Raw genomic sequence first — 26,345 nt, forward strand, 5'->3', positions numbered from 1 at the left:
GCTTTTGACCTTTTGATTTTTAATTACTGCATCTATTTCTTTTGCACTCGCTATTCACTTGGTGATAACAAAAAAAATAAAAAATAAAGTTTTATATTTGTATATTTATCACATTACATTTCTCGTTGAACGAACTTCTTGACTTGATTTCTGTCTTCTTGACCACTAATGGGATAACTTTTACGCTTATATCGAATCTTTATTGCAAATCCAATTTTAATGAGATCTTTTTTGCGAATATTCATTCCTTGTCTCATGCTTCAAGGTTCTCATCACGTTTTCAATTATAAAATTTTCCATGTAAATTTATACTAGCTTTCAATACTGAATATATAATATGTATCATTAGAAATCGTTGACACGTGCATTCAAATCGATCATCATCTCATTAAGATATACATGTTTACAACATATCCCAACATCCGTTCGTTTTACATCGTACCATATCCCTTGACGCGCAAATTTACAAATTCTCATTATCAATTTATATTCTCAACAATCAGCAGCAAAATATCATCATACTTTCCAAAAATTTGCCTTTTCCAGAGGTCAAATATAAATTTTAAGGCACTCTGTTACATGTAATATGGATCGATATAAAAACTTATAGTTCATGCTTAGAATTATTTTTGTATGTACGACGGACGTTCAAATGGACTTTTCATTTCTTGCGATCGCATGGAGGAATGTATGATTTACCACCATGTTTTTCCCATTCACGATTGAACTCATGTTCCAAAATCTCGGCTCCGCGTTTCCTGGTTAAACCCGTTTCGTCCAGGCTCAATTCGCACATTTGCATGTCGTCAATACCTTCCACAAAAACGAATATGTTTTTAATAGCTGTTCATGAATCCTGATTTATGCACACACATCACACATACACACTTGTTGCTCCATCTGGTAGGAACTGTTTTGGTTATGGTGCTTTTAAAAGAACAATAATACATAAAAAAATTGCTTGCAAATTCAGAAAGATACTGAATGTAAAAGTAATAGGAAGAAACTATTAATAACATGTGTACAGAGAAATGATAAAGCAAATTTTTGTTTGGCAGATATAACCACAAAACACTGTAAACATGAGCTGTTATGACACTGACATTCAATCTTCACATACTGGATTATAAACAAAAGATGTACACAACAAATAAAACTTCTTACCTGCAACTAGTAGAATTGGTGCTTTATCAGGATGAAGTTCCATCTGCCTAGCAACGTACTGACCATCAAAATGAGCATACCACCATCCTCGCTTAGCGGATGTGTGCGAATTGTCATACTGTCCAGGAGCAGCTGGCCGCACAAACGGTATTCTGAAATATCGCTGCGAGGACTCGACTATCGTTTGTTTCGTCTGAGTTCTTGGTGTTTTAGCAGCTGGAACAAATAGCACATGTGTGTTAACATAAAACAAATATTTTATTTGTTGCTTGTGAATCAATACATGCACCTAACCTTACCGGCTTCCATGATCGATTTCGGAGCTCTTTCATTTTCATCCATTGTTATTCGTCTGCGATTTCTTGCCTTCCATGCATGATAAACCTTTAATCTTCGATGGAACTCGTGACGACAAGCCTGTCGAGGAAATTAAACACGTTAATTGCATCTGTCATTCTATGAAAAGTTTACAAACATTATATAGAGGGTGAAAGTGCACTTTCCCGGGAGAAAGTGAAGTTTCAGATGCGCAGAACGAAAGAATGATGAACGACGAATTTTTGACCGTTCTGCGCATGTTGTCTCTGATTGGTTCTTTTTATTAAAACATCATGCGCAAGCGCTTTTAAATCGTAGGCGATATCTAGCCTACATATCCAGTGATCTTTAACTATGTTTTATACATTTTCTAATTGTTTATTATTATTCATATACTGTATATATAGTCAGTAAAGATTTTCACTTGGAATAATTACTATATCTCTGATTGCTAGGATGTACTAACAGCTAATACTCAACATATTATAACTACTAAATAAAAGAAATAAACTATACCTCTAATAACTCAATATCACATGATGTGTTGATAGCATCTCGTAGTTCCGAGTATTTCCACTTAGATAAGTCGTATTTTTTGTTAGACATAGCAGCTTGATTGTTGCGCACCTGCTCCGACCTATTATTTAAAAGAAAGTAATTAATTTACAGATGACAAGATGTCCTTATCAGAAAGTATAATCATTAGAACACTATACACTTAATATATTTTTTTGTAGATGTCTTATACATATAAAATGAATGTATCTTAGCGTAGAATACTAATTTATAACCTTGTGATGATGAGAAGTATTTATCAAATATGCATTTCTCTTTTCTAATTAAACATGCATAACAAATAGGTGCCATGCAATGATAACTTTACAAAGTTACCAATCCCTATTCACAGTGAAAACCAAACACTTTTAACGTTAAGAAGAATATGTTAACAAGTTAGTCACAGAAAGTCAACCATGTTACTATAATGTTAGTTATAGATGCAGTAAACCTCAACAAATTTTACGATACCTTGCTAGCCTGTTGTTGTTCGATGGTACTCGTACATCGGAACCGCTATATGTACATATTCAAGAAAATAATATCTTATTGATTGTTTGAAAAATCCTTCAATTTGCGAGATTAATTTCGTTAAATTTTTGCTGTTGTTTATCATTCGGGGAAAATTTGTTTATTATCTAGCGTAGCTTGTTCTACTTTCCTCCAATTAGTATAATAATGACATAAGATACTCCAGCTATTTAACTTTCTATGAAAGCGAAGCACGATACGATACCTTCGAACAGGAGGCGGTGAATCTTCAACTTGGCCATTGGATTCTTGAGCTAATCTGACTGCCAGTTCATGATCTCTTCTTTCCTGTTCCAATAATTCACGGTATCTGTTCTCTTCCATCGCTTCTCTCTCCAGTTGTACCTTGAAAACAATTCAATTCTCGTTTGATCAAATCAGGCATATAATGAGTAGCGATGTAACTTAAAGTGGTATTAAATAAATTATACTGAATTTAAGAAAATCATTGTTTACATAAAATAAAATATATACTTGCAAAGCTGCAGCAGTTTTTTTATCCTCCTCCTCTTGTCTCCTCTTCTGTTCTTCTTCAGCTTTTCTTCTCATCTCAATCTCGTGTTTCTTTTTCCTGTTCTCTTCTTCTTCTCTCTTCTGTCGTTCCTCTTCTTCTTTCTTCTGTTTTTCAAGCTCCAATTCCTGTTGAATCTTCCTCAACTTTGCCTGTTCTTCAGCAATCTTCTGTTGTCTGACCATATCCTGAAGCGACGCCATTTGTTTGTTCACTTGATTAACCAAACTCGTGTAGAGAGAATCGATTTCTGTCGCTCGTATTCTTGTATTGTCCTTAATCTTCTTGATCGCCGCTTCCAAATCGTCTTGCAATCTCTTAATATCGCTCATGGACTTTTCACGATTCTTCAACTGTTTCGACGTTTCTTCCATACTAACAAGTTGCGTCCTCAGATTTTTAATTTTCATGATACCCTTTATACGTGGTCGATGCTGTTTCTTGGCTATGTACATTCTTGCTGTTTTCTGTAAGATTATCAAATGTTGTCTTCGATAAATGATCTTGTTCTTCAGTTTGATCACAGACAATGCACAAAACTGCATCTTGTTCCATCGGGATTTGAGCAGCCATTTCTTTACGTTGGCTACCAATTTCCTCAAGTTCTCGGGATCAGATTTCATGATCTTATCGAATTCAGCAAACTTTCCTGGTTTGAAGAAGACTCGAGTGATTCCGAATTTGAAATCTTTTTTATTTAATTTCAAGCTGTGGAGCAACGCTTCGCAGAAGAATCTGGGCTCCAGCTTCGCTAGTTCTGGAGGAAGATACGATTTGTACATGTTATAGAGTTCCTGGAACGGAACTCTGCTTGGGTAACCGTGTTCCATGAGTTCTAAGACAGATGTCATACCGGAACAACGGAGCTGTCCTAAAATACTGTTTCCATCGAACTGATGATCCACCATATCGTTGTTCGGTTTAATACAACGAACGAAATTTGTTCCCTATGAAAAACGTAAATATATCCACCGTCTGATCGAATTTTTTAAATTTTCTATTAAAAAGAAAAACTTACGTTGCTTTTCAATTTATTCATCAATTCCCCAAGCTGCGTTTTAAATTTGCTACCAACGCTGATGAAAGTTAGTTTCCCTTTCTGGCAAGAATTATTAGCGAACTGCGTTCTAAGGAACTTGTTATTACTTTCTTGAATTAATGCTTCCAAAGATGCGTGTAACGCATCGTTATTTTTCTCAATAAACTGGTTCTGAAAATTATAAGAGAGAGCTTCTGAATGATCGTGTATACAATAGGCACCATTTCATCAGTATAGAAAGTATTTAATCAATTAAAAATACTTTCTTCTGTAATTTAACGTACCGTTTGATAACAAACACCACCGGCATAGTGACGAATTACAAATCCTTCATCGTCACGCAATTCTCTATGAGCCTTTAAACGAGAAGTTCGTGGTAAAGTTATCCTAAAATGGCCGTTCCAAACTCGATGAACTTCGCTAGTAAAATGTGCAAAACTGTGAGTTGGCAATTTTGATTCTTCATCTAATAAACTAAAGATTCCCATGTTCTTTGACTCAATTAAATCTAGAAACATAAACTGCATGTTAAATTTTATTACAGTTCGGGAAGTTTTAAAGTTACAAGATTTAATATACTCTGACTGTTAGAGTTGATAGGTATGATCATACTTACCAATGCAATCTTGATTATCAACATAAGATATCTTCGGTACATTAAGGGATTCTCTGGCATAAAGATCTTGTTCATATTTCAGTATTCTTTCGTTGAAAAATTGTTGCAATTTTTCATTGCAGTAATTTATACAGAATTGTTCAAAACTATTTACTTTAAAATACTCTATAAAATATTAATAATGATATAAGTAAAATGTCTATTAGTTAGAAAACTTTAATAATTTTTTACATACCAAATCCAGCGATATCTAGAACTCCAATGTAGTAACTAGAAGCCTTAAAAGGTATACTTTTGTTAATACGAGCTACGATGTGGTCAAATAATTTACTATAAATAGCTTTCGCCAAAGCGTCTCTAGCGTTGTTAGCTTCATAAACTTTCAATGGTACCCTTAAATATTGATGATCAATTCGTTATTAGATGACGTCAATAATTATTATTCATTTTATGTTTTTTACAACTATTTTGAGACACTTACATAATAACTGTTCCTTTGATACCACCTCGACTAGTCTGCATCACTTTCGAGACTAAAGCTTGTCTAAGCTCCTCAGGATCTACAGCCAACAGCTTCGCTGTCATTAACACCGCCTTCTCGGAACTAGCACATATTCTGGAACCACCTTTGGTGTCTTCAGGATTGTCTTCGAACATAATATTTCCAAGGTGAAGTACCGCAGCCACCATAGTGTAAATTTCCATCCTTTCTGCTTCCGTTAAACCGAGTCTAGTCAAGGCCTTCATAAAAATATTAGAAAGAACCAAACAGAATAAGAAGAAATATATAATAGGATTCTTGCGTAAAAAATAAAAGATTACAAAAAATATAAAAGTCTATAACAAACATTTGTTACGAAATAAAAGATAGTTAAAAAGCTATCTTATTACCGTTGCCTTTTCCTGTGTTGAAAAAATTATCCAATCAGCAAAAAAAGAGAAAAGTGTAAAATAAGTATAAGCGTTTAAAAACCTTGCTAAAACATTTTTCATAACTATACAAAAAGTGCATCACTAAGTAAAAATAATGTTACTTAAAAGAACTAAAATATGTTTAATATTTACGATATTTACCTGGTCAATAGCATTGAATCCTTCAACATCGTCCAAAATAGGATCATGTAAACTGCCTTTCATAACTTGATCGCGACTCTTTTGAACGTCGTTTAGCTTCTTCTCCGACTCTTCGTTACAAAAGTATTGTGTGCAGCCATTCTTTAGATAATGAAAGTCATCCGGTTTTGTAATTCCGAGTCTCGCGCGAAGTTCAGGAGGTGCACCAGCGCACATCATATAAAAAACATGATAGTTTCTCTCGTCCGGACTTTGAAGGCATACTCTTGACTTTTCCAACAGATAGTGAGAAATATAACCACCGACCACCTGGCACTTTGAATCAAAATGCACCTCCATAAATTTACCAAAGCGGGAGCTGTTATTGTTCCGCTTGGTCTTCGCATTTCCAAAAGCTTCCAATACCGGATTTGCTAAACAGTTAATCATGAGGATTGGACATCTATGTATTTGAGCTCCTCATCAGAGTCCAAAAAATTATAGTATTATTTTTGTAGGTATTATTATTCTTTCGTTCAAGTCTAACACTATAATTTACCGTCTAAAATCTTTTGCTCAATTGGTCCAGCCGTTGATCCCCACAGATCACAGAGATACCGTAAAAGATACTTGGTTGATTCAGTCTTGCCAGCTCCAGATTCTCCAGAAACAATGATGCTCTGCGATTGTTTCAGTACCTTCATATCCCTGAATGCCTTGTCGGCTAAAGAATGATAATGAAGTTACCATTTCAATACCAAATTACTATAATCATGAATGACAATAACAAACGATTACATACCAATAGCAAAAACATGTGGAGGTGTTTCTCCCAATGATTTTCCTTGATAGGCTTTGATAGTTTGAGGCGAGTATAGGTCTCTTACTTCGCAATAGGGATTTACAGCTATTAAAATATTGGCAACATAAGTCTGAAAAATATTAAATGAAAATATCAGTACGAATCTTTGTGGTTACAGCAGAAAATAATTACCAGCGATTGAATGATTTAATGCGCTTATTTAGTTCATTCCCCTGAACCCCATCTGCATAAAATTACTCACGTATATTCTATCCTTGAAATAACGAGTCCGTATGTTGTTCAGCAGCGTGGCCTCGTTCAGGTACATCAGAGCGCCTGGGAACATGAAAAACAGAACAAAATGGTGAAAGCAGATTTTTAGAAGAGAAAGATACGTGAAAACTATGCAATGCATGTTATGCTCCTCATTTGTATATAAAGACTGTTGTTTGTGTTCCAACATACTGACATTAATACAAAATTAAAATAAATTAAACTACTGAAATTTATATACATATAGACAATGTAACTGTACAAATAAAATAATGTTGAGAGATTATCTAAAATGTACTTCATTGACAAGTTCTATTTATATAAATATAGATTGAGAAATGAACGAATTCACTGATAAGTTTTTATTAGTTATATAACTACACATAGAACAGTATAATTTTTGTTGTAATAAATTTTCAACCTATTTTGGTGACCAGCGTTTAGGTTCACTAAATATAATTTAAGATTCAAGGTTCCATTATGTACAGTGGAAGAAATAGATTTTCTGTAAACTGAAGGAACAGCCTTAATGGTGTAGGCATTAAACTCGAAGTTGAATTACAATTGTCTTCGACGTCTTTCGTGTATTCGCCAGCAGGATAGACTTCTTCCAACGGACAGGTGCGCTGTGGATATTTTGGATCTAGTGGAACGATCAACGCATCCCCGTCAACCATGTCCGCGAACTTGCCGATTATGAAACCCTCTTGAGGGTCCCGCACCCACACCTGCTGGTTCTCCATACCGTCCTGCACTTTAAAACAAAAACAATATTAAAATCTTCAAAGAATTATAATCCAAATATTAAAGATGAAATTTATAACATTTAATCAATATTAACTAAACAAAAATTAAAATAACTGATAAAATTATCACAGAAACAATATTTCGAATTTACTGAAAACTGCTTTCTAATGGCAGCATCAATGAAGTTATTATAATGATAAATTTAGTTATGGAGAATTACAATGATATTACATTTTTCGTTTTATAATGGCATCAAATTGGTGTGTAATTACGTTAATATCGCGTGTAGTATAATTACACCCAACACTGTATAAATACATTAAGATGAAAAGTAAAAATGAATTATTGTATGCGAATTCATTTCATTGCCACTTTCTCTTGAAACTGAGGGCTGTTTCCGGTGAAAGCAACAGTTTTTATTCATTTCCGCCGGTAAGATCACAAATGCAAGAGGAAATTCTATGGAGCATACGCCGTGACGGGAAGAGAGACAACTTTCCAGAAAAACTTCTTTTCTATTTCTCTCCTGAAAATATTTTCTTGCATTAACATAATAAATTATTCGAGGCCTCTGAGATTCGAAGAAATCTGCCATTGGTAGCAAATGAGAAGAACTTAGCTATATCGGCGTTGCTCCCGTCTGAAAAAAGATTAGGCGAAAGAATCGGATTGCACACGTTATTGATAGAAGAAGCATCAAAAGTGCCGTTCGATGAGGATTTTCGCCGACCCTCGACGAAACGAATAAATGCCTCATACGTAAAACAACGCTAAATTATTCACGTTAGCACCAGAACTACGGTTACCGATAATGACATCGATAATATCGAAATATTATTTTCAATGCATATCGATATTCCGACATATTTCTTCGATGTATTGATAACACGTTCAAGCAACTAAAATATAATGTAACGCAGAATTTTGTTAATCAAATCTGATCATTCTTGCTTTGTTATATTATTAGTTAAGTTTAAAGCGTAAATATATATAAAATTACATCGCACATTCTATCTCGCACGTTACCGACATAATGTTAAACATCGATAGTAATGTCGATAATCGGTAGCAGCGCCTCTACTCCGTACACGAAAATATTATACGAGTTTTTAACCACAAATTCTGTTTACACAATTCTAATATCGATTTCACAAGACACACGTAAACACATCGTAACATTATGCAAAGTGTTGATGAAACAAGAACAATAACTAACCTGCACAACGATGTGTCAAATAGTCGCAGTACTCGATCAAGTATAATTATAATACTAACTTTTACTCTTGATCGCTGATGAGTGTTTGCTTTCAGGCGTACTCATCGAAATTTCTGGATTTTTATCAGTCCATTGCTCGATATTATCGTGATCAAGATAAGACAACGATAAGTACGGTTCTAACATTCACGATTCATCGAAAGGATTTACATAACGATGCATGTATCACGCACCTGTTATCGCACTGAAATATTTAGAAAAATATGTACGATGAAGGAAATTAATATTTTAACGACTGGGATCATCTGTTCGTCGCGAAGCTTATACGAATAAGTATAACAAATTTCAAAACACAATATGGTGCACGTTAAAAGAATCATTAAAGCGTAATAACAAAGGTTAATGTTACGCTTTTAATTTCTCTGAAAAGGTTTCAACGTATCTGTACCATGTCGAAGCAAATTGTTTCCCCATAATTTCGTGAGGGCAACACGTCATCCTCGCAGTGCAATGTGTCTCTTCAAAGCGCACCACCATTTTGATTCGCAACGACGGTTTCAAAATTTCGTCACGGCTGCTAGCTGTTCGTGAAACAACGGTGCACCGGTACGTGACGACCTTTACTTGTCCAATGACTGTCATGTTTAACAATATGTAAAGCAACTTGGTCGAGGATACTATTTTTCTTTTAACGATAAAGGTGGTTGAGATTACATATTTTATTTATTATATTAACATAAGACTGACTTAATTTCAACGAATTATTTTTTGTTTAGAATCTGATCTTCCCATCAATACGCACTACGCTGTGGTATACGTAGATAAAAAACGAGAAGTAAGAAATATCTTCAACGACTGAAAATTGCTGAAGTTTGTTAACTTTTTTAGTTCTACATGTACGTAATCCATTTTTTCTATGCTACACTACCTGTTTTAAATTCATTATTCTTTTCATCAACAACTACTGCTATACAATATCCATGGCAGTAAATGTAGAACAAAGAGTACGAACACAGCACACAATTGCTAGATAAGAATTCGTCGCAAATATTCTATCGTTCGCATTGCTGATCTAGAAAGCACGAGAAAGGAATGGTTTCGGCTAGTTCCCTCGGCTGTCGCATTCCCAGCATCCCGTTAGAAGTATCGTAACGGTAAAAGCAACCGGTAGATCCTTGCATCGATCCTTGAAACATGAACCAACGCTGCATCATACTAACGTATCTCAGCTCAAAGCTGTAATACATGAAGTCAAATTTTGGAAGACTGCACGTGCGTGAAACCTTGGAGCCGTTAAAGATTTATACAGCGGTGAGGAAAAGTAACTTGATACGAAGATACGAAGATACGTGTTCTTTTTCAAGAAATGTTTTCACTGTACGTTTTTGCATGGATACGCTACATACATATTATTCGTTTAAAGTTATTTATTGACTTGCGAATGGTGCATGCTACAAATTTATTACCACTTAATAGCAAATAAAGGTAACAAATTGCCGTTATATTATATTAATGCAGCAATGTCTTCATTATGTACGTAGCATCAATTGAAATCCCGTTAACATGAATAAGATAGAAATTATTTCCGTATTAGTTGCAGCAAAAACGATCCAAGAAGGAATTTCTCGATTCGTTCACCTTAATCCATACGTAGAAATAATAACGTAAAATTGTCGCGTGATCATTTTGTCTGGCTGGAAAGGCAACACGCAGTGCAATATAAAACGAAATGAATGAATCAGGGGGGAAGAAGCAGGAAATAGCAGGTGGAGCTGACGGTCAGGAACAGGGAGACATGCATCAGTGGTCACGTGTTTTTCGACAAAATTTAAACGCTCTGTTACTAAACAAAGTGCATAATTGACTGGGCCCAGAGTACATAAAAATGTGAAGTCGAATTTATTCACTTAGGCACTTGGGACTGTAAGATTATAGGATATGGAGATATTAAAGTTTTTCAATTTTATAAAGATGGAACTCTGAGACGCACATTTTCCGTAGAACGATCTATGTTGGAAACTTCGTTGCACGTGTATCTTTCTCGACTTGGTGGAAACGTCAGTGGAATACGAAACTAGGCAAGTGCACCTGAATCATTGTTTTCCCTCGCGTATCGGCGACCTGAGCTGTGGCTACGAGTCTAGACACAGACACTTCGCGGTGCTGTTCGATTTCGTCACTGCGAGAAAGTAAGAGCCGCCTATCTGTTGTCACGGTCAACGAACTCGGGACAGCTAAGTACTTTACCTTCGGTGAATATACTCATTACGCATTACGTTCACGCGTTGCGTTACTACCGTGTAATTAGGCCCTACTTGCACCGGTTACATAATTACTGAATTTAGTAAATTTGCAGATTTGGGGAATTGAAACTTTCACACGAACACTCAAGAATTAACGAATTTGAAAACTTAAGAATTTAAAAATATTGAAACACCAAAACTTCAAAACGTATTTTGGGATGCTGGAATTTGTGAATATTTAAACTGTGAAACCTTGTAATCCTTGACTCCCTATCCATCGGAACTTCATTAACTGACCACTTTCACACCTACTCATCGTAAAGACAGAACCGTACATGATGTGTAACAGAACTGCACATGACGTATAAATTATAGCGATTATCGTAGCGTAGTTAAACATACTAAGTGGTCAGGTGTACGTTCGAACGATGAAATAATGAAACAAGATGAAAATATATAGAGGTAAGAGGCTCGTCAACGGATTTACAATGGAGATTACATTAGAATGGAGCGTTGGCACCTCGAACCATAAAGTGCGGCCAACGACCTGTCTCTCCTGAACAAAAGGACAGGATCGGAGGAAAGAAAAATCTGAATACTCGAAATACAGTGCCATTAACACCTTTAAACATTTAAACTTCTTGCTATTGAATTCGTTTATTGCTTTCATTCTTTTCAAATTCTTATCAGTGACTTATCGCAATGTACAACTAAGATTATCAAGGTTAATGTTAACAATAATGGATCGATACTTAATCATTTAATGCGTCGTAGCTACGAAATTTCTTGATACTTATAGACAGTGGAAAATTCGCATAGTTGATAATCAGTGAAAAATTTTCAATTCTAATGTCAAACAGTCAACGTAAAATCTTCCTAGTGCCTCAAAGTCAACACTAATTTTCTTAGTACCGGCAGTTAACGCACAATTCTCCTGGCATATAATAGTCAGCGCAAAATATCCTTAGCAAGATATAGTCAGCGCAAAACACCTCTATTACATTATAGTCAGCGCAAAGTATCCCTATTGCATTATAATCAGCGCAAAGTATCCCTATAACACAATAGTCAGCGCAAAATATCCCTATTGTATTATAGTCAGCGCAAAAAGCCCTATGACGCTATAGTCAGTGCAAAAAGCTCTATGACGCTTTAGTCAGCGCAAAAATCCCTATGACACTATAGTCAGCGCAAAGTATCCCTAACACACGATAGTTCATACAAAATTCCCCTATCACATTACAACCAGTGAAAAATACGCCTAGTACACGACACTCGAAGCAAAATTCCTTTACTATCAGATAAAATTCTTTAGTGCGTTATAATCAGCACTAGATTTTTTAACACGTAGTACTGAATGCTGCTTTGACACAAAATAACACTAAACTTTTACAGCGCGATATACTCAGCGTCCAACAGTTAACATCAAAATTCCACAGCATTACAAGTGTACGTTACTTCATCGTGGATTATGGTGGCACAGAGTAACGTGTACGAGTTGTTCGTTAACGCACTCACGTACGGTAGTATCATTATTTCACAGGCAGTTTAATATTAATTGGAACAACCTTCGTGTGATCATCGTCATCAACCGCTTTCAACGATTAGATTGAATCGTGGGATGTGATTTTGTGCGTACGGTGACATACTGCGCTATTTAATATCTTTCCTCTTTATCGTTCGCTGACTCTGCGTCTTTCGTTTCACTTCGATTGTAGTTTATAATATCGAGTATCTCGATGACTAAAAATTCAACGGAGTAAGTCGATTTTCGAGCAGATCGAAGACACTGTTGCTGTGGTTGCAAAATTGCCTTTATTCATAACAAATTTGGAGTCAGTAAGAGAAAATAGTTGTGCTATATAACGTAAAAAATAAATGTAATAATAATATTAATAACTGGCAAAGAACAGTGAACAGACGTTTCAAAAATTTCATTTATAAAATTGCTTCGTTAATGGCTTATTCGCATCTTGGAAAAGTCCTTGTAGTTTTGTTGCCATTCACATCATAGCAATAATTACACTGACAACTGAGACGACCATGGTTACATAATCGCGGAAAAAGGATCGTTCATTCCCATGTACGCGAGAGTCGATATTGTGAGACGAGAATCGAATTGCCGATGACTCATGCGAACGAGATCGTACGACCAAGGACCCCGGGTGAATCGTTAGCCTCGTTCCTCTGTCACGATTAAGGACACGCCAGTGTTTGTTCCGTAATTAATTCATCAGCTGATCGAAACCGGCTTCATTAACATCCTCCACAAGTATAACTATCTGATCGCACAGAAATATTACGCGCCCCTCTTTATGTTTAATTAAATAACCTAGGCATTGAAACAGATGCACAAATGTCAAAGCGTAGGCTGTGGTAGACAAGATGGCGCATTATGCTTGCTAATGACTGGACTATGCTAATAAGGATCTTTGTAGAATCAGCAGCAACACGAACTTGTAAAGTATATTTGAAATAATAGACGAACTGATAAATCAATCGTACGGATTCCCACCGACGAAAGAAACGACACGAGGAAAGCAGGTATAGTTAAATGTAATATATTGTTTTTTAACGACCGCTATACGTATCCCTCTGCGACGCGATGATAAACGAACCCGAACGAGCTTTCATCATGCACGAGGAGACCGGAATTTTCTTCTCCTTTTCCGTGACTATCAGATACACTTACGAACAACGAAGTTGCGCACGATTCATACGCTAATTCACGTCTACTTTCGCGAACCGTCGTTCCACTCTTCGAGTATTGTAACTGCGTAAAAAATATCGCACGTTTTATATCGTATTCTAATGTAACAGGAACACCGTGTGAAATGTATGTCGTATATTGTTTGACCGACGTTCTATCACTCGAACATGTTCTGGTCTAACGCTGTTTATAAATAATGTCAAATACTGTATGACTATTGAGAGTGGTGCCACTAATGTAAGTCCAATGAATGGGTTACTTGTTCTGGATGCTATTATTAAATAAATAAAAATCAGACATCAGGTATGTACATGGTGTTATTTATTATATTATAATTTTTATCCTCAACAGTAATGACCTGTAACCTTCGCTGAATTTCACAGTGTGTTACACATGTACATCCACTACCTAAGGAAATTGCGTTAACTGATTCACTACTGTCAGTACAATATTATTATAAACTATATCAGTACGATATCGTAATCAATGGTTTATCATAACTACAGGTAAAAAAAAATGGTAAAAAATGATTCACTCCAGGATAAACAGTCGAAAAAAATTATTCGGACAACATGTTATATTTATAATTGTAATTGCCTCTTATTTAATACTTTTAATTAAGTTTATCCTACCATATTTGATATCATTCTGCTACCTGCCCTCTTAACCTAATTACTATGAGAAACAATTAACATAAATTAACTCGCGAAAACTAATGGCAGTATCAAGATTAACAGTTATTTCTCGAACATTCATTTCTTGAAACCGAGATCATATTTTTAAGAGGTAAAATAACCATTTTAACGTGAGAAATTTGTTTGCAGAAAGAACACATGTGCTTAAGAAGATCTTCATGCATCATACTTGCATCAGCAGATTACATTCGAAAGTACCGTTACCCGGCATCAATTATTTTCACAGAATTTTTCAAATCTTGTAATTTATAATCATCGTTACGATGTAATTTCTCTACCACAAACTACAAAAATAAAATACCTTATTAGCATTGCAAAAGATTAGTAAGTACCCATCAGCAGAACCACCGATAGAGTTTGTGCAGTGGAGCCTCTTTATATCACCACGAGTTGTACGGTCACGCATTATATTACTGTACATTAAACGACCAAGAATTGTACTACCATTATGTAGTTAAACACTGTAACTTCACAGAATTTGATACCTGCTACTATATATGATTCAGTTAATTTTTTAAAAATTTGAAATCTCAAAGATGGAGGCCTAGGGCAAGAATCCCATTTGTTCCGTACTAACGACGATACTATCAATAAGTAAATACTAACACCGTCAAAAGATGAAAAGGGTTCACTGATATGTATGAACCCCGCATCACGAAATGCAGGTGAAGATATTATAATGGCGTTGAAAACATGAATACGGAACTAATATGTAAAGCATATGTTGCTGAAGTACTATTTCTCGTTGACCTTTTATTCAGTGATTCATATAATACTACATGTAAACACAAAGCGGGACATAAGCCCATTGCAAACGCTACATCGTTCTGCGATTAATGATTTCAAAATCGATATCAACGAGAGGAACGGTTGAGGGCTTTTTCGCCGATAAAAACAGAAGGCCAAAAGTTGATCTACCGGTTATTCCATTACTACTTCGTTCAGTTATTGAATACTGCTAAATACTTGCTAAATTGTATAATGATCTAATACGATCATAGGTGCACATTATCGTTAAGATAACAATTAACTTATGCAGACATTCAGATCACGATACTATGTTATGTACTGTTGTTCGCCAATGATGGATAACCACAGAAAGTTCTTATATAAAGGAAGTGTCTGTTTTCAAAATAGTTGCATTGTAAGTTGTAAAAGTAACGTAACATTATTGATGTATACACAATCATACAAACACTGCTAACATTAAAGTTTAAAATTTTTTGAAACACGCTGTGTTAAAACATGAACAGGTACAAGAACTGAAAAATGAAAAGCGTGTAAAGAGGTAAAGTTACTCACCGAATCGAAGAACACAAGAACGGTCCGACCGGAACGACGTCTGACATGCAACTGACGCTTCGACGCTTCAGTTCCACCGAATCGGCAATTTTCGTGTGTGTTCGGACATGCCACGCGGCAAACAGCAATCACCTGGCAAATCGCATGGCAGAAATTGAAGCATGATTATTATCGTAACAACAGGTGGTAACAAATTTGATAAAAAATCCCCTTAAATATTTGAACGGTTTCGATCACTCCTTGTATGCAGAATAACCTTACAAACGAATATTGTGACTTTGATTTACGATCGTGTAGTTACGATCGCGGTAATAAACCAACCGCTTTACGTTCGTACGTTACACTTCACCTACTTTTTAAAATGGTATCTTCACATGTTGACATAACATTATCGTGCTACGTAATCTCAGAATTTTTAATTAACTATCTCAAATGTATTTTTAAACGTAAGGATACCACGATGATGCTAACCAGGAGTGTTAATTGTTATACAACGTAAATATTAACTGTTGAAGTAAAAAAGGATTCGAAGTATATTTGCGAAATAAATGATTTGAAATAACGCATGATATGTACAGTACTCGCGAGAAACATCAAGTTTCCATATTTAATTGCTTATATCCAAGGAAAAGTTTTTTCCAAAATACTAGTTTTCACTCAATGGAAATTTATGTTGCCCGAAGGTGTACATTTGCACGGCATAATTCTGGAAGGTGTAAAGTACGTTATCGTTCTCATGTCACTTCCTACTATATCGGTTAGAACGACATTTTCTTTTGCGAAAATGTTATGAACTGAAAATATGTGCTCTCATTAAATGCACCATTTGGAATTTCAAGAATCGTCATTAAACGCGCGTGGATTAAGTAAGCATATAACGGTAAGTATATATTGTAAGTTCTACATTATCTACATTAATAAAATTTGTTGTCATTCTTATATCATTTCCTATATCATCGACGAGATACAGTATAATCTGCAAACTGTTCTGAACACATAATTTGCACCTTCAGATCCACGGAATATATTGCAAACAGCATAAAAATGATATTAATAAATATATAATTAATATATAGCATATTAATCATTATTAATTAAATTTTTAGCAAAATGGAACAAATGGCGTCATCTCTCCGGCGAACAGGGTGAACTACACACTTTTGAAACTGCAGTTTAATTAGTTCTCATCTTCCACTAGATGACAACACATGTAAAAATTAAACCTACACCACCTAATGTTCAAAAAAGAAATTAAAAAAGAAAATATACAACCCTTTAAATATCAATTTAATATTGTATTAAATTCTTAGAATAAAGGAAGCGTTGTTACACAGAATTTTACAGTAAATTCTATATAAATGTAATAGCATTTATTTTATTCGAATAAAATTCGTTATATTCATGATATTAATACTTTCATCATAGTTTGAATTTTTAATTAAATCGTGCTAGTTACTAACAAAATTAATAAAATTTAAAAGCACAAAAAAGAAATAAAATTTTTAATTTCATAAAATTTGTATCACAATCAAAGATAATACTAATACCATAAAATAATTTGCACAAACAAATATATTAATGACATTTTATGAATATAGCAATTATTTTTTTTCACAGAAAATTAATATGATTCTGAGTCTTAAGATTGTATTGCACTGGAAGTATCTGTTTTGGTTTTCAATTCTAAAATAATATGCCTAATTCCAGGTATCCATGAACTACATAAGCTAGCATGCTGCATCATTAGTGAAACATGTATTTGATCAGCTTTTTGAATATCTCCTTCTCGCAAAGCTGGAAAAATGATTTTTTTTATACTTTTTGCTCTTTAAAAATAGCAAATATCTGCTTCATACATTAGTATATATAACTAACCTGCTGATAAATCTAAAATATTTTTATATATCACATTATTTAATTTGTCTTCAAGCCACATAGATTTCAATACATCTAATCTTTTTCTCACTTCTTCTACCCTGTTTTTTTCCAATATGTGTTCATTAATCACAGTATCCAAGTTTTCCAAGACATTAGATAATGTCTTTTCCTTGTCAATTTTTATATCACTAATGTCAACATCTACTACTTTGTTTGATGCCGGTGGTAAATTAGAAGAAGACTGTACCAGAGGTGGCATGTTCAATGTTTTAGTTTCAGATAAAGGTTCTTTGTCATTAGCTTTTGTGGATGCTAATGGAAATGCCACCCGTTTGTTCAATACTCTTTTAGTAGGAGTCACAGAACTTTGTGCACCAGAGTATGCCCATTTTGGAGGATCATTCCATCCAGGATCATGGCCAGGCAACAAAACCTTTTGGGTCGAAAGGTTTTGATCTGTAAAATAATCTCTATTACATTATGAGTATGAATATTTATTATATTAAAATAACAAATAAATGCGTTTGTTATTACTTGTTTCTTGCTCATTCATTGTTAGTGACAGTTCTTTAGAATTTTTACGATGACAGCAATACTAAAACAAATAACAAATAGAGATAATGTAATTGAATGTTGACCAGCAAACGTATTTATTTCTAGAATATAATGGGTACATAATCACATATGTTAGTAATCACTATTTGTCTATTTATGTATTCCACGTTAGACTGTACCAGATCACGAATCTCAGCTAACTTCATTCGTTTCTGTATATGTATCCACTCCTTCAGCTATGTACAAGGTGGACAATAAATACGAATGGCGGGAAGAGGTGTTGACGTAGCAAAGTATACGAATTATAAAATCACCTAATATACACGCTTAACATTAAGAATAACATATTGCCAGTTTATAGCATTTTCTGTTTCAATGTACTTATTAATGGCAATATATCAAAAGCTTATTATACAATTAAATCCGTCTGTTGACATAAATATTAACAACCTTGAAAACACGTAATTTATTTATGCAAATTCGTTAATAAATATTTAATGTAAAAAATAGAAATAAACATAGTTACAACAGATTACGTATTGCATCTAGTAAACATTCAATTAATTATTCAATGTTGCTCGACACGCAAATGAAAGTATTGACAGATTTAATGCATGAATATAACTTGTTATGAAACCATTTAAATTTATGTAGTTGTAATTCTAATGTCGTGAAAAGAAATAGGCATGAAGTTATTTCATCCTTCTAACGTGTATGACGAGTCTTGGTTATTATTAGCCGTAATGAAGCTTCTAGGTAAATAAGCAATTACCTACTTAGAAAATTGTAGTGAAAGCAACTATTTCAAATTTTGATTTTAAATTGTATTTTTTGTTTCAGGTTTATATCCCATTAAATCTTCCAAACATTCATATATAAATTACATATATCAAATTCTGTTGCATGTAGTTTATTCTGTTTTATTTTTCAAAGTGAATAGCTATGCAAATAATATGTATCAAACTCTTAGCATAAATCCGACGATCATAGCCAAACGAATTCGATATTTCATTAATGTACTTTTATTACCTATTATAACCATGTTAAGCGCGCGACACATTTCGAAATTAAGGCGAGTATTTGAACAAATAGACAAGGTTGATAAGAATATACAATTCTTCAATAAAAAAATTGATTATTCATCGTGCATGAGAAATGATGTCATTCAAACGACTGCTACAATATTAACAGTGATACTTTCCAATTTAACGAACTACTATGGATTCTTAGATTACTCGAAAGATTACATGTATGTTCTTATGTGGATGTTAGATTATCTAGCCGATTTTGTCAATACTATAATAATCTGTTCATTCGGTATAATTATCGATAAAATCAAAGTTAGATTCAAAGAAATAAATGCGGATTTAAATGTCATCACGAAAGAGAACAATTATATCTCTTTTTCCGAATCGTCCGATGTGAATAGCGGTATGGTTGCAGTAAATATTTCTACGTATTATTTCACAAGACATGTTATTTACACTAAAGTTTAGTTTCTAGATTCAAGTTATTAAAAGTACTTCGATTTGAACTGTGCAAAGCGGCATCACTCGTCAACGAGACGTATGAGTTCCGATTTCGTATATTAGCGATGATATATCTTATATATATTTGTTTACACGTTAACATCATTTACTCTTCAAGCGACAACATGGCATATGTAGTTGATATAGCACTAAGTTTAATATGGGGTATTCTTGATCTTATAAAATTCGTTTATGTGATCCATTTACATCGTTTTCTAACTACGCAGGTAACTATCGAACTATTGTTTTCGATCTAATTTATCTTTCCTGATATTAAACTTTGTTTTACAGTATGCGTGAATAATTTATATTCGAAAATGTCAAATGATACACAATTAAAAATTTAAAATACATACGCTGTTTAAATTTTGCGCACTCACGATGACCAACTGACTAAATAAAAACTAATAAAGCACAGTGTCATTTCCTTCCTCAAACTTAGATATTCTGTTGATTGCTTAAGAATTAACGAACGTTTAATTGTTGCTTTAATTTGTTTTTCAGTAATAAATGTATATTGGTCCAAAATATGCCCGAGTTTTTATTTGAATTTCCCTTTTACAGCGTTCTAATTTTTTATCATGACGTGTCTCGTCCAGCGTGCACCGAGCGCATGCGCAATGCCACCTTACGTGGCATCAGCAGCAGTCACTGTTGCAGCGAAGTACATTTTCTTCATTTATTGTAAACATTTGTGGAAATATTAACTTTTGTTATGGTTCAAATACATTTAACATTACAACGTAAGTAGTTAGTGTTTAATAAATGTTTCCCAATTTTCTGGTTCGATGGTTACGATTATTAATGTTACCGTATGCAAAATGGCTTATTCTTTTCTACAATTCTGAAGTAACATTTAATGATAATTTACCATATACAATTAATTCCTTTCGGTGATTAATGCGTTAATTTCATGTGCAATTAGAAAGTGATACAATGTATGGTAATCGTACAGCTGATATTGTATAGGTTATCTTCTGACTGTCAGTTTGCAGCATATTTTAAGTTTTTATTTTTGATTTATATATTTTTTTGTATACAAATGAATATATTCAGTACAGTTTGGCATGATACTGAGTCATAGAATAAAAACATATTTCGTAAAATACATATTTCATCTATTTTTTACAAAGATTATTAATATTCTAATATGTATATATATATAATATAACATATACATATATGAATTTGAATTTATTATGTATCTGTCAATCAGTTTTTAAAAAAGAATAAATTTCTTTGAGATTCTTACTTTTTATCAAATTCTGCTTTTTTTATCAAATTTTTGTTTTTTATTTAGGATAAAAAATGAATCCGCAGTATTTACAACAACAACAGCAGCAGCAGCAGTCCCAACCACAATCTGGGTATTTTCCTGGTCCTCCAACAACATCTTCATATCCAGAAGTAAATTCTAATGTTCCACCAAATATGTTAAAAGGATCCACCATGAATTCCCAAACATATGCTTCTCAAAAACCTATACAAGGATCCCCTTTAAGTAATATACATCAGTCTCAAGTTCCATATTATATGAATAACATACAAACAGAAGGTATTATGATTTGTTTCTATTTTATTTACACTAGAACATGTTTACAAATATAAAATTTTTTCAGAAAATACTCAGTACGAATCATCAACAAATAATCCACACATGATGAGTCCTTTGTCAAGTCAAAATAATATAGTTAATCAAATGACAAATATGTCTCTAGGAGATCAACAAAGACCACCATCATCGGTAATTAAAACTGAATTAAATAATAATAGTCATAATATTTTTATCAATATTTAATGTATTCATTTTTATATTATATCATGTATAGCAAAATTATCCCCCACTGCCTATACCTGGAAAAAGTAGTCCAGTGGTATCAACGCCTTCAAATATTAATGGTTTTAATAATGCATTAAATACATCAGTACCTAGTAAGTATACAAAATTTTAAACAGAAGGTATTGTTAATAGTATACAAATGTATTTTAATGTAACAGGCTCAGGTGGACAAACTGATCCTGGTGGAAAATCTGGACCACCCATTTCTGGGCAGGATATGCAACAACAAAAGACAACTTCAAAAAATACCATGCCACAGCCCATGAGTCTTCCATTTTCAGGACATTCTACAGCACCTACTTCTGGTCAATATTATCCTGGACAAACTATATCATCTGAACAGATGTTCAACACTGGATTGTCTGCTCCCAGTCAGCATCAGCCTGCTCAAATGAATGCTACTGATACATCTGGACATATGAACTTTCCTAGACCACCAATGGGACAAAAGTCTGCACCCCCACCAATGCAAGGACAACAAAATGTATCTAATTCATCTTCATCTGGCCAACAAAACTTTTCTCAGCCACCAATGCCAGGACAGCCAGGCTTATCTAAGCCTCCGTTGTTAAATCAAGAAGGGCACAGCAATACTCCTATGCAAGGACCACCTGGACAACACAACTTACCAAACCCACCATTATTAAAACAGAACTTATCAGGCCCACCCTTCCAAGGACCACCAGGTTCATCTGGTCCTCCACTCTCAGCGCCACCTCTACCAGGACAACAATATTCTTTACAAGAACAGCAAAAATACGTTCATTCTTATCCAGACTCAAATATTCCCGCATCTAATTTGCCTGGTCTACCACCTATGAATCAACAAAATATACATCCACCTCCTGTATCAGGTCAACAGAGTGCTGCTCCACCTTTGCTACCAAATCAACAAAGTTTCAACAGGCCACCATTATTAGGACAACAAAATTTATCTGGTCCACAACCTCCATTAGTTGGTCAACCAGGGAGACAAATGATAAATTCTGGTGCAAATTTACCACAAACAGGTCAGAAACCATATGTTCCTGGATCTCCTATGCATGGTCAGACTATGGGAAATCCTGTAGGACTTAATCGTAGTGCAGCTGGTACAATGCCAGGCTACCAACATACAGGATATCAAGGCTATAATGATATGTATAGTGCTCAAAGAGGTTCATATCAGGATACACCTGGTGTAGGAGGTGGATACCAACCGGATATGCAATCGCAACAAGCTAAACGATTAGATCCTGAACACATGCCAAGTCCTATTCAAGTAATGCAAGATGATCAACGTGTCAGAGGTGGTGTATTCGTAACAAATGAAAAGGGGCTGGTTCCACCATTAGTAACTACAAAATTTGTGACGCAAGATCAAGGAAATGCGTCTCCTAGATTTATAAGATCTACTATGTATACTGTTCCTACCACAGCAGATATTATAAAACAAGTAAGTTAAATATCTTGTACACAAGGTATGATTTTAATTTCGCAACATCCGTGCATTAATTATTTTGCCGCAGACAAATATTCCGTTTGGTCTAATAATAAGTCCAATGGCTCGTGTCGCGGAAGGCGAATATGAACCACCTATCGTGGATATGGGTGAGATTGGACCAGTTCGTTGTATACGTTGTAAAGCATACATGAGTCCATTTATGCAATTCATCGATGCAGGCAGAAGATTTCAGTGCATGTTCTGCAAAGCAACAACAGAAGGTAAAAATTATTCTTATTTAACGTTTTAAGTCTAAATGCCGTTACTATCTTTTTGTTTTTAATTTAGTTCCAGCAGAATACTTTCAACATTTGGATCACACTGGTCAACGCATGGATCGCTATGAGAGGCCAGAACTAATGTTAGGAACATACGAATATGTTGCTACTGAATATTACTGCAAGGTAAATCATGTGTTTAAAACAGTAAATAGTTAATAGTTGTCCCTTTCGCTAGACAATTACATTTTGGATCATTCATTTTTAGAACAATACTTTTCCAAAACCACCAGCTATCGTGTTCGTGATCGACGTATCATACAACACCGTTAAATCTGGTTTAATCAATCTATTATGCGGTCAGATGAAATCAATTTTACGGCATCTACCTACTGATGCTGGTCAAACGAAAACAAATATGAAAGTAGGATTTATAACATATAATAATACAGTACACTTTTACAATATCAATCCTTGCCTTGCACAACCACAAATGATGGTTGTCGGAGATGTACAAGATGTATTTATGCCGCTTCTTGATGGATTTTTGTGTGACGTTGAGGAAAGCGAATCGGTTATTGATAGTCTGATGGCACAGATACCAGAGATGTTCGCAAATACTCGCGAAACGGAAACTATTCTTGCCATACAGCTGCTGGACTAGAGCATAATGTATTTGAGCATTAATGTAAAATAAATTAATTGATCTTGTAATTAATGTATTTTTAATAATAAAACTTAATATATTATTAAGTTGAAATTTTTAAAGTTTAAGAGTCATCCAGACTGTGCGGGAAAATTAATGGTTTTCCATTCATCTTTACCGATTGCCGAAGCTCCTGGAAAATTGAAAAATCGTGATGATCGAAAAGTTCTTGGTACAGAGAAGGAAAAAACTGTATTAGCTCCACAAAATAACGTTTATAATAACTTGGGTCAAGAATGTGTAGAAGCAGGATGTTCTGTAGATTTATTCGTCTTTAATAATTCATACGTAGACATTGCAACAATAGGTCAGATTTGCAGATTAACTGGTGGAGAAGTTTATAAATATACCTATTTTCAGGTAACAAAAGTTATAATGTTAATATGTACAAATAAGAAATATATTTTTCATGTTACATATCATTTTTAGGCTGACATAGACGGCGAACGTTTAATTTCCGATGTTATTAATAATATTAGTAGACCAATTGCATTCGATGCCATTATGCGTGTGCGCACATCTACTGGTGTTCGTGCAACTGATTTCTATGGACATTTTTTTATGTCTAATACAACAGATATGAAATTAGCTAGTATAGACTGCAATAAGGTAAATATGCGAAATATCTGATATACACACATTTCTAGCATATAAATTTATACTTTATTATTATATATTTTAGGCTATTGCTGTAGAAATAAAACACGATGACAAATTGACAGACGATGAAGGTGTATATATTCAAGCAGCTTTGTTGTATACTTCATGCGCTGGAATCAGAAGATTACGTATTATTAATTTTAGTTTACAAACCTCTTCTCAAATGGCTGAATTGTACCGAGCATGCGACTTAGATGCAATCATTAACTACTTATCCAAACAAAGTAAGATCAATTATGCAATAATAAATTTAAATATTTTAAGTATAAAAATTAAATTTTACTTTTGGTTTTTAGGTGTTTTCAAATTAATTGATTCAACTCCAAAAACTGTTAAGAACAGCTTAATTACAAGATGTGTAAATACATTAGCTGCATTTCGAAAACATTGCGCTTCTCCATCCAGTGTTGGTCAATTAATATTACCAGAATGTATAAAATTGTTACCACTTTATATCAACTCGTTAGTAAAAAGCGATGCAATTTCTGGAGGTAAAACTATTTTCCAGTCTGTTTGTTCACATAATAATCGATTATATCTATGAAAACAATAACAAACGCAATTTTGCAGGTGCTGATATGACTATCGATGACAGGTCTTTTGTTATGCAAGCAGTTGCAACTATGCCCATTTCAATATCCGTTGTATATATCTATCCAAGACTACTTCCTTTACACAATGTTGATCCACAAGATACTGAATTACCCCAAATGTTGCGCTGCTCCATTAACAAATTCACTGACGATGGCGCGTACTTACTAGGTAAATACTTTATTTAACTACATTTGTGATATTTTAAAAATTTGTATTAACATTTTTCTCTTTTTTAATTTAGAAAACAGCATCCACATGTTCCTGTGGCTAGGCCTGGCACTCTCACCACAATGGGTACAGGCAGTATTCGGAGTTCCATCAGTAGTTCAAGTTGATACGGATCGTACCGCGTTACCTGTGTTAGATACTCCGTTAAATAAACGAATCACAGATATTATTAATCGTGTACGTGTGGAAAGACATCGATGTATGAGGGTAAGTAAGCAAACGAATAATGCAATACAATCTTGCTAGATTCTCTATATGTAAAAATTAAGCATGTTAATTGAAATTTTTTAATGTTTTTTTTTTTTTTAGTTAACTATAGTGCGACAGCGTGAGAAACTTGAAATGGTACTGCGTCATTTCTTAATCGAAGACAGAGGAAACGATGGAAGTCCAAGTTACGTTGATTTTCTTTGTCACATGCACAAAGAAATAAGAACACTTCTTAGCCAATAATTGAATGAAACAGTTACCTTACGTTGGAATCTTAGCATGCTACATGTTCGTGGCTATTGAAATGTATATCAAGGATCAATTAGATTATTAAATGAAACTCATTCGTACTCATCAGTGGGGATCACAGATGGTGCATACGTTTGCATGCGTTCTGAAAAAGAAAAATGTGAAGTAAAACTAACGTACATTTATAACACGATACCTATCGAAAAGAGACAAGCATTATAAAGTAATGAATCATTCCGATAAAAGGAAAGGAAACATCCGAGTTCACTCACGCAGTGCTTTATACACAAATAATTGTAAACGTAAAATTGTATTATTACTTTTTATTTTAACTAGCTCATTAATGTTATTATTATGCTAAATTAAATAATAAAAGTGTACTAAACCATTATAAATTTATATATTAAAATGATATTCTGT

General features: G+C 34.1%; 4 protein-coding genes and 1 long non-coding RNA gene across 21 annotated transcripts; 3 read left to right on the top strand and 2 right to left on the bottom strand.

The window, feature by feature from the left end:
* Window positions 1-84: 84 nt before the first annotated feature.
* jar (Myosin heavy chain 95F jaguar) lies at window positions 85-15,912 on the bottom strand. Of its 3 annotated transcripts, none has more exons than XM_012295618.2 (18): window positions 15,776-15,912; window positions 7,425-7,616; window positions 6,852-6,925; window positions 6,590-6,719; window positions 6,347-6,511; window positions 5,809-6,221; window positions 5,216-5,475; window positions 4,970-5,127; window positions 4,735-4,899; window positions 4,403-4,626; window positions 4,098-4,289; window positions 3,043-4,026; window positions 2,774-2,913; window positions 2,509-2,553; window positions 1,999-2,119; window positions 1,464-1,581; window positions 1,165-1,380; window positions 85-813 (listed from the first exon to the last, which is right to left on the bottom strand). In XM_012295618.2, the coding sequence occupies exons 2-18, from the start codon at window positions 7,603-7,605 to the stop codon at window positions 662-664; spliced, it is 3,738 nt and encodes a 1,245-aa protein (XP_012151008.1). In that variant the 5' UTR covers window positions 7,606-7,616; window positions 15,776-15,912; the 3' UTR covers window positions 85-661. The 3 variants fall into 3 exon arrangements, with proteins under 3 accessions (XP_012151008.1, XP_003707705.1, XP_012151009.1); XM_003707657.3 differs by having other exon boundaries at window positions 7,425-7,611; window positions 15,776-15,901; XM_012295619.2 differs by lacking the exon at window positions 2,509-2,553.
* Window positions 7,837-17,018, top strand: LOC105663857 (uncharacterized). Of its 10 annotated transcripts, none has more exons than XR_013038913.1 (11): window positions 7,837-9,525; window positions 9,602-10,310; window positions 10,420-10,748; window positions 10,827-11,077; window positions 11,182-13,612; window positions 13,889-14,081; window positions 14,162-14,367; window positions 14,603-15,617; window positions 15,727-16,139; window positions 16,227-16,655; window positions 16,882-17,018. It is a non-coding gene; the product is annotated as an uncharacterized LOC105663857 (long non-coding RNA). The 10 variants fall into 10 exon arrangements; XR_013038929.1 differs by having other exon boundaries at window positions 11,182-13,340; window positions 13,405-13,612; window positions 15,727-16,655; XR_013038917.1 differs by having other exon boundaries at window positions 11,182-13,340; window positions 13,417-13,612; window positions 15,727-16,655.
* A 31-nt stretch (window positions 17,019-17,049) lies between these two features.
* On the bottom strand, window positions 17,050-20,230 carry LOC100882347 (steroid receptor RNA activator 1). Of its 4 annotated transcripts, none has more exons than XM_012295605.2 (4): window positions 20,094-20,230; window positions 18,188-18,248; window positions 17,651-18,109; window positions 17,050-17,569 (listed from the first exon to the last, which is right to left on the bottom strand). In XM_012295605.2, the coding sequence occupies exons 2-4, from the start codon at window positions 18,204-18,206 to the stop codon at window positions 17,415-17,417; spliced, it is 633 nt and encodes a 210-aa protein (XP_012150995.1). In that variant the 5' UTR covers window positions 18,207-18,248; window positions 20,094-20,230; the 3' UTR covers window positions 17,050-17,414. The 4 variants fall into 4 exon arrangements, with proteins under 4 accessions (XP_012150995.1, XP_012150994.1, XP_012150993.1 ...); XM_012295604.2 differs by lacking the exon at window positions 20,094-20,230 and adding an exon at window positions 18,336-18,468; XM_012295603.2 differs by lacking the exon at window positions 20,094-20,230 and adding an exon at window positions 18,388-18,429.
* On the top strand, window positions 18,618-20,481 carry LOC105663856 (uncharacterized). Of its 3 annotated transcripts, none has more exons than XM_076533262.1 (4): window positions 18,618-18,964; window positions 19,049-19,639; window positions 19,705-19,964; window positions 20,029-20,481. In XM_076533262.1, exons 1-4 carry the CDS (start codon window positions 18,895-18,897, stop codon window positions 20,035-20,037), a joined length of 930 nt encoding a protein of 309 aa, XP_076389377.1. In that variant the 5' UTR covers window positions 18,618-18,894; the 3' UTR covers window positions 20,038-20,481. The 3 variants fall into 3 exon arrangements, with proteins under 3 accessions (XP_076389377.1, XP_076389351.1, XP_012150996.1); XM_076533236.1 differs by having other exon boundaries at window positions 20,302-20,481; XM_012295606.2 differs by having other exon boundaries at window positions 19,705-20,481.
* Window positions 20,336-26,337, top strand: Sec24CD (COPII coat complex component secretory 24CD). The gene is given in 14 exon segments (XM_076533929.1): window positions 20,336-20,480; window positions 21,038-21,292; window positions 21,357-21,481; window positions 21,567-23,012; window positions 23,086-23,281; window positions 23,349-23,464; window positions 23,547-23,950; window positions 24,056-24,344; window positions 24,414-24,593; window positions 24,667-24,868; window positions 24,941-25,135; window positions 25,215-25,406; window positions 25,480-25,673; window positions 25,776-26,337. Coding segments are annotated over 13 exon segments (3,930 nt in total). The 5' UTR covers window positions 20,336-20,480; window positions 21,038-21,045; the 3' UTR covers window positions 25,920-26,337.
* The last annotated feature ends 8 nt before the right edge of the window (window positions 26,338-26,345 follow it).

Source organism: Megachile rotundata, chromosome 1 (genome assembly GCF_050947335.1).
Source record: "Megachile rotundata isolate GNS110a chromosome 1, iyMegRotu1, whole genome shotgun sequence".
NCBI lineage: Eukaryota > Metazoa > Arthropoda > Insecta > Hymenoptera > Megachilidae > Megachile > Megachile rotundata.

What these genes read in the sequence shown, in the direction of transcription:
- LOC100882347 (XM_003707654.3), bottom strand. Translation starts at nt 18,414, where the DNA reads ATGAAGTTAGCTGAGATTCGTGATCTGGTACAGTCTAACGTGGAATAC. An exon ending in TTACTAACATATGTGATTAT is followed by an intron (nt 18,249 to 18,327) that starts GTACCCATTATA and finishes TATTTGTTTTAG; the next exon opens with TATTGCTGTCATCGTAAAAA. An exon ending in AATGAATGAGCAAGAAACAA is followed by an intron (nt 18,110 to 18,187) that starts GTAATAACAAAC and finishes ATTATTTTACAG; the next exon opens with ATCAAAACCTTTCGACCCAA.
- LOC105663856 (XM_012295606.2), top strand. Translation starts at nt 18,895, where the DNA reads ATGAAGTTATTTCATCCTTCTAACGTGTATGACGAGTCTTGGTTATTA. An exon ending in AGCCGTAATGAAGCTTCTAG is followed by an intron (nt 18,965 to 19,048) that starts GTAAATAAGCAA and finishes TTTTTGTTTCAG; the next exon opens with GTTTATATCCCATTAAATCT. An exon ending in ATCGTCCGATGTGAATAGCG is followed by an intron (nt 19,640 to 19,704) that starts GTATGGTTGCAG and finishes ACTAAAGTTTAG; the next exon opens with TTTCTAGATTCAAGTTATTA.
- jar (XM_012295618.2), bottom strand. Translation starts at nt 7,605, where the DNA reads ATGGAGAACCAGCAGGTGTGGGTGCGGGACCCTCAAGAGGGTTTCATA. An exon ending in TGAATAAATTGAAAAGCAAC is followed by an intron (nt 4,027 to 4,097) that starts GTAAGTTTTTCT and finishes CGTTTTTCATAG; the next exon opens with GGAACAAATTTCGTTCGTTG. An exon ending in AAACTGCTGCAGCTTTGCAA is followed by an intron (nt 2,914 to 3,042) that starts GTATATATTTTA and finishes ATTGTTTTCAAG; the next exon opens with GTACAACTGGAGAGAGAAGC.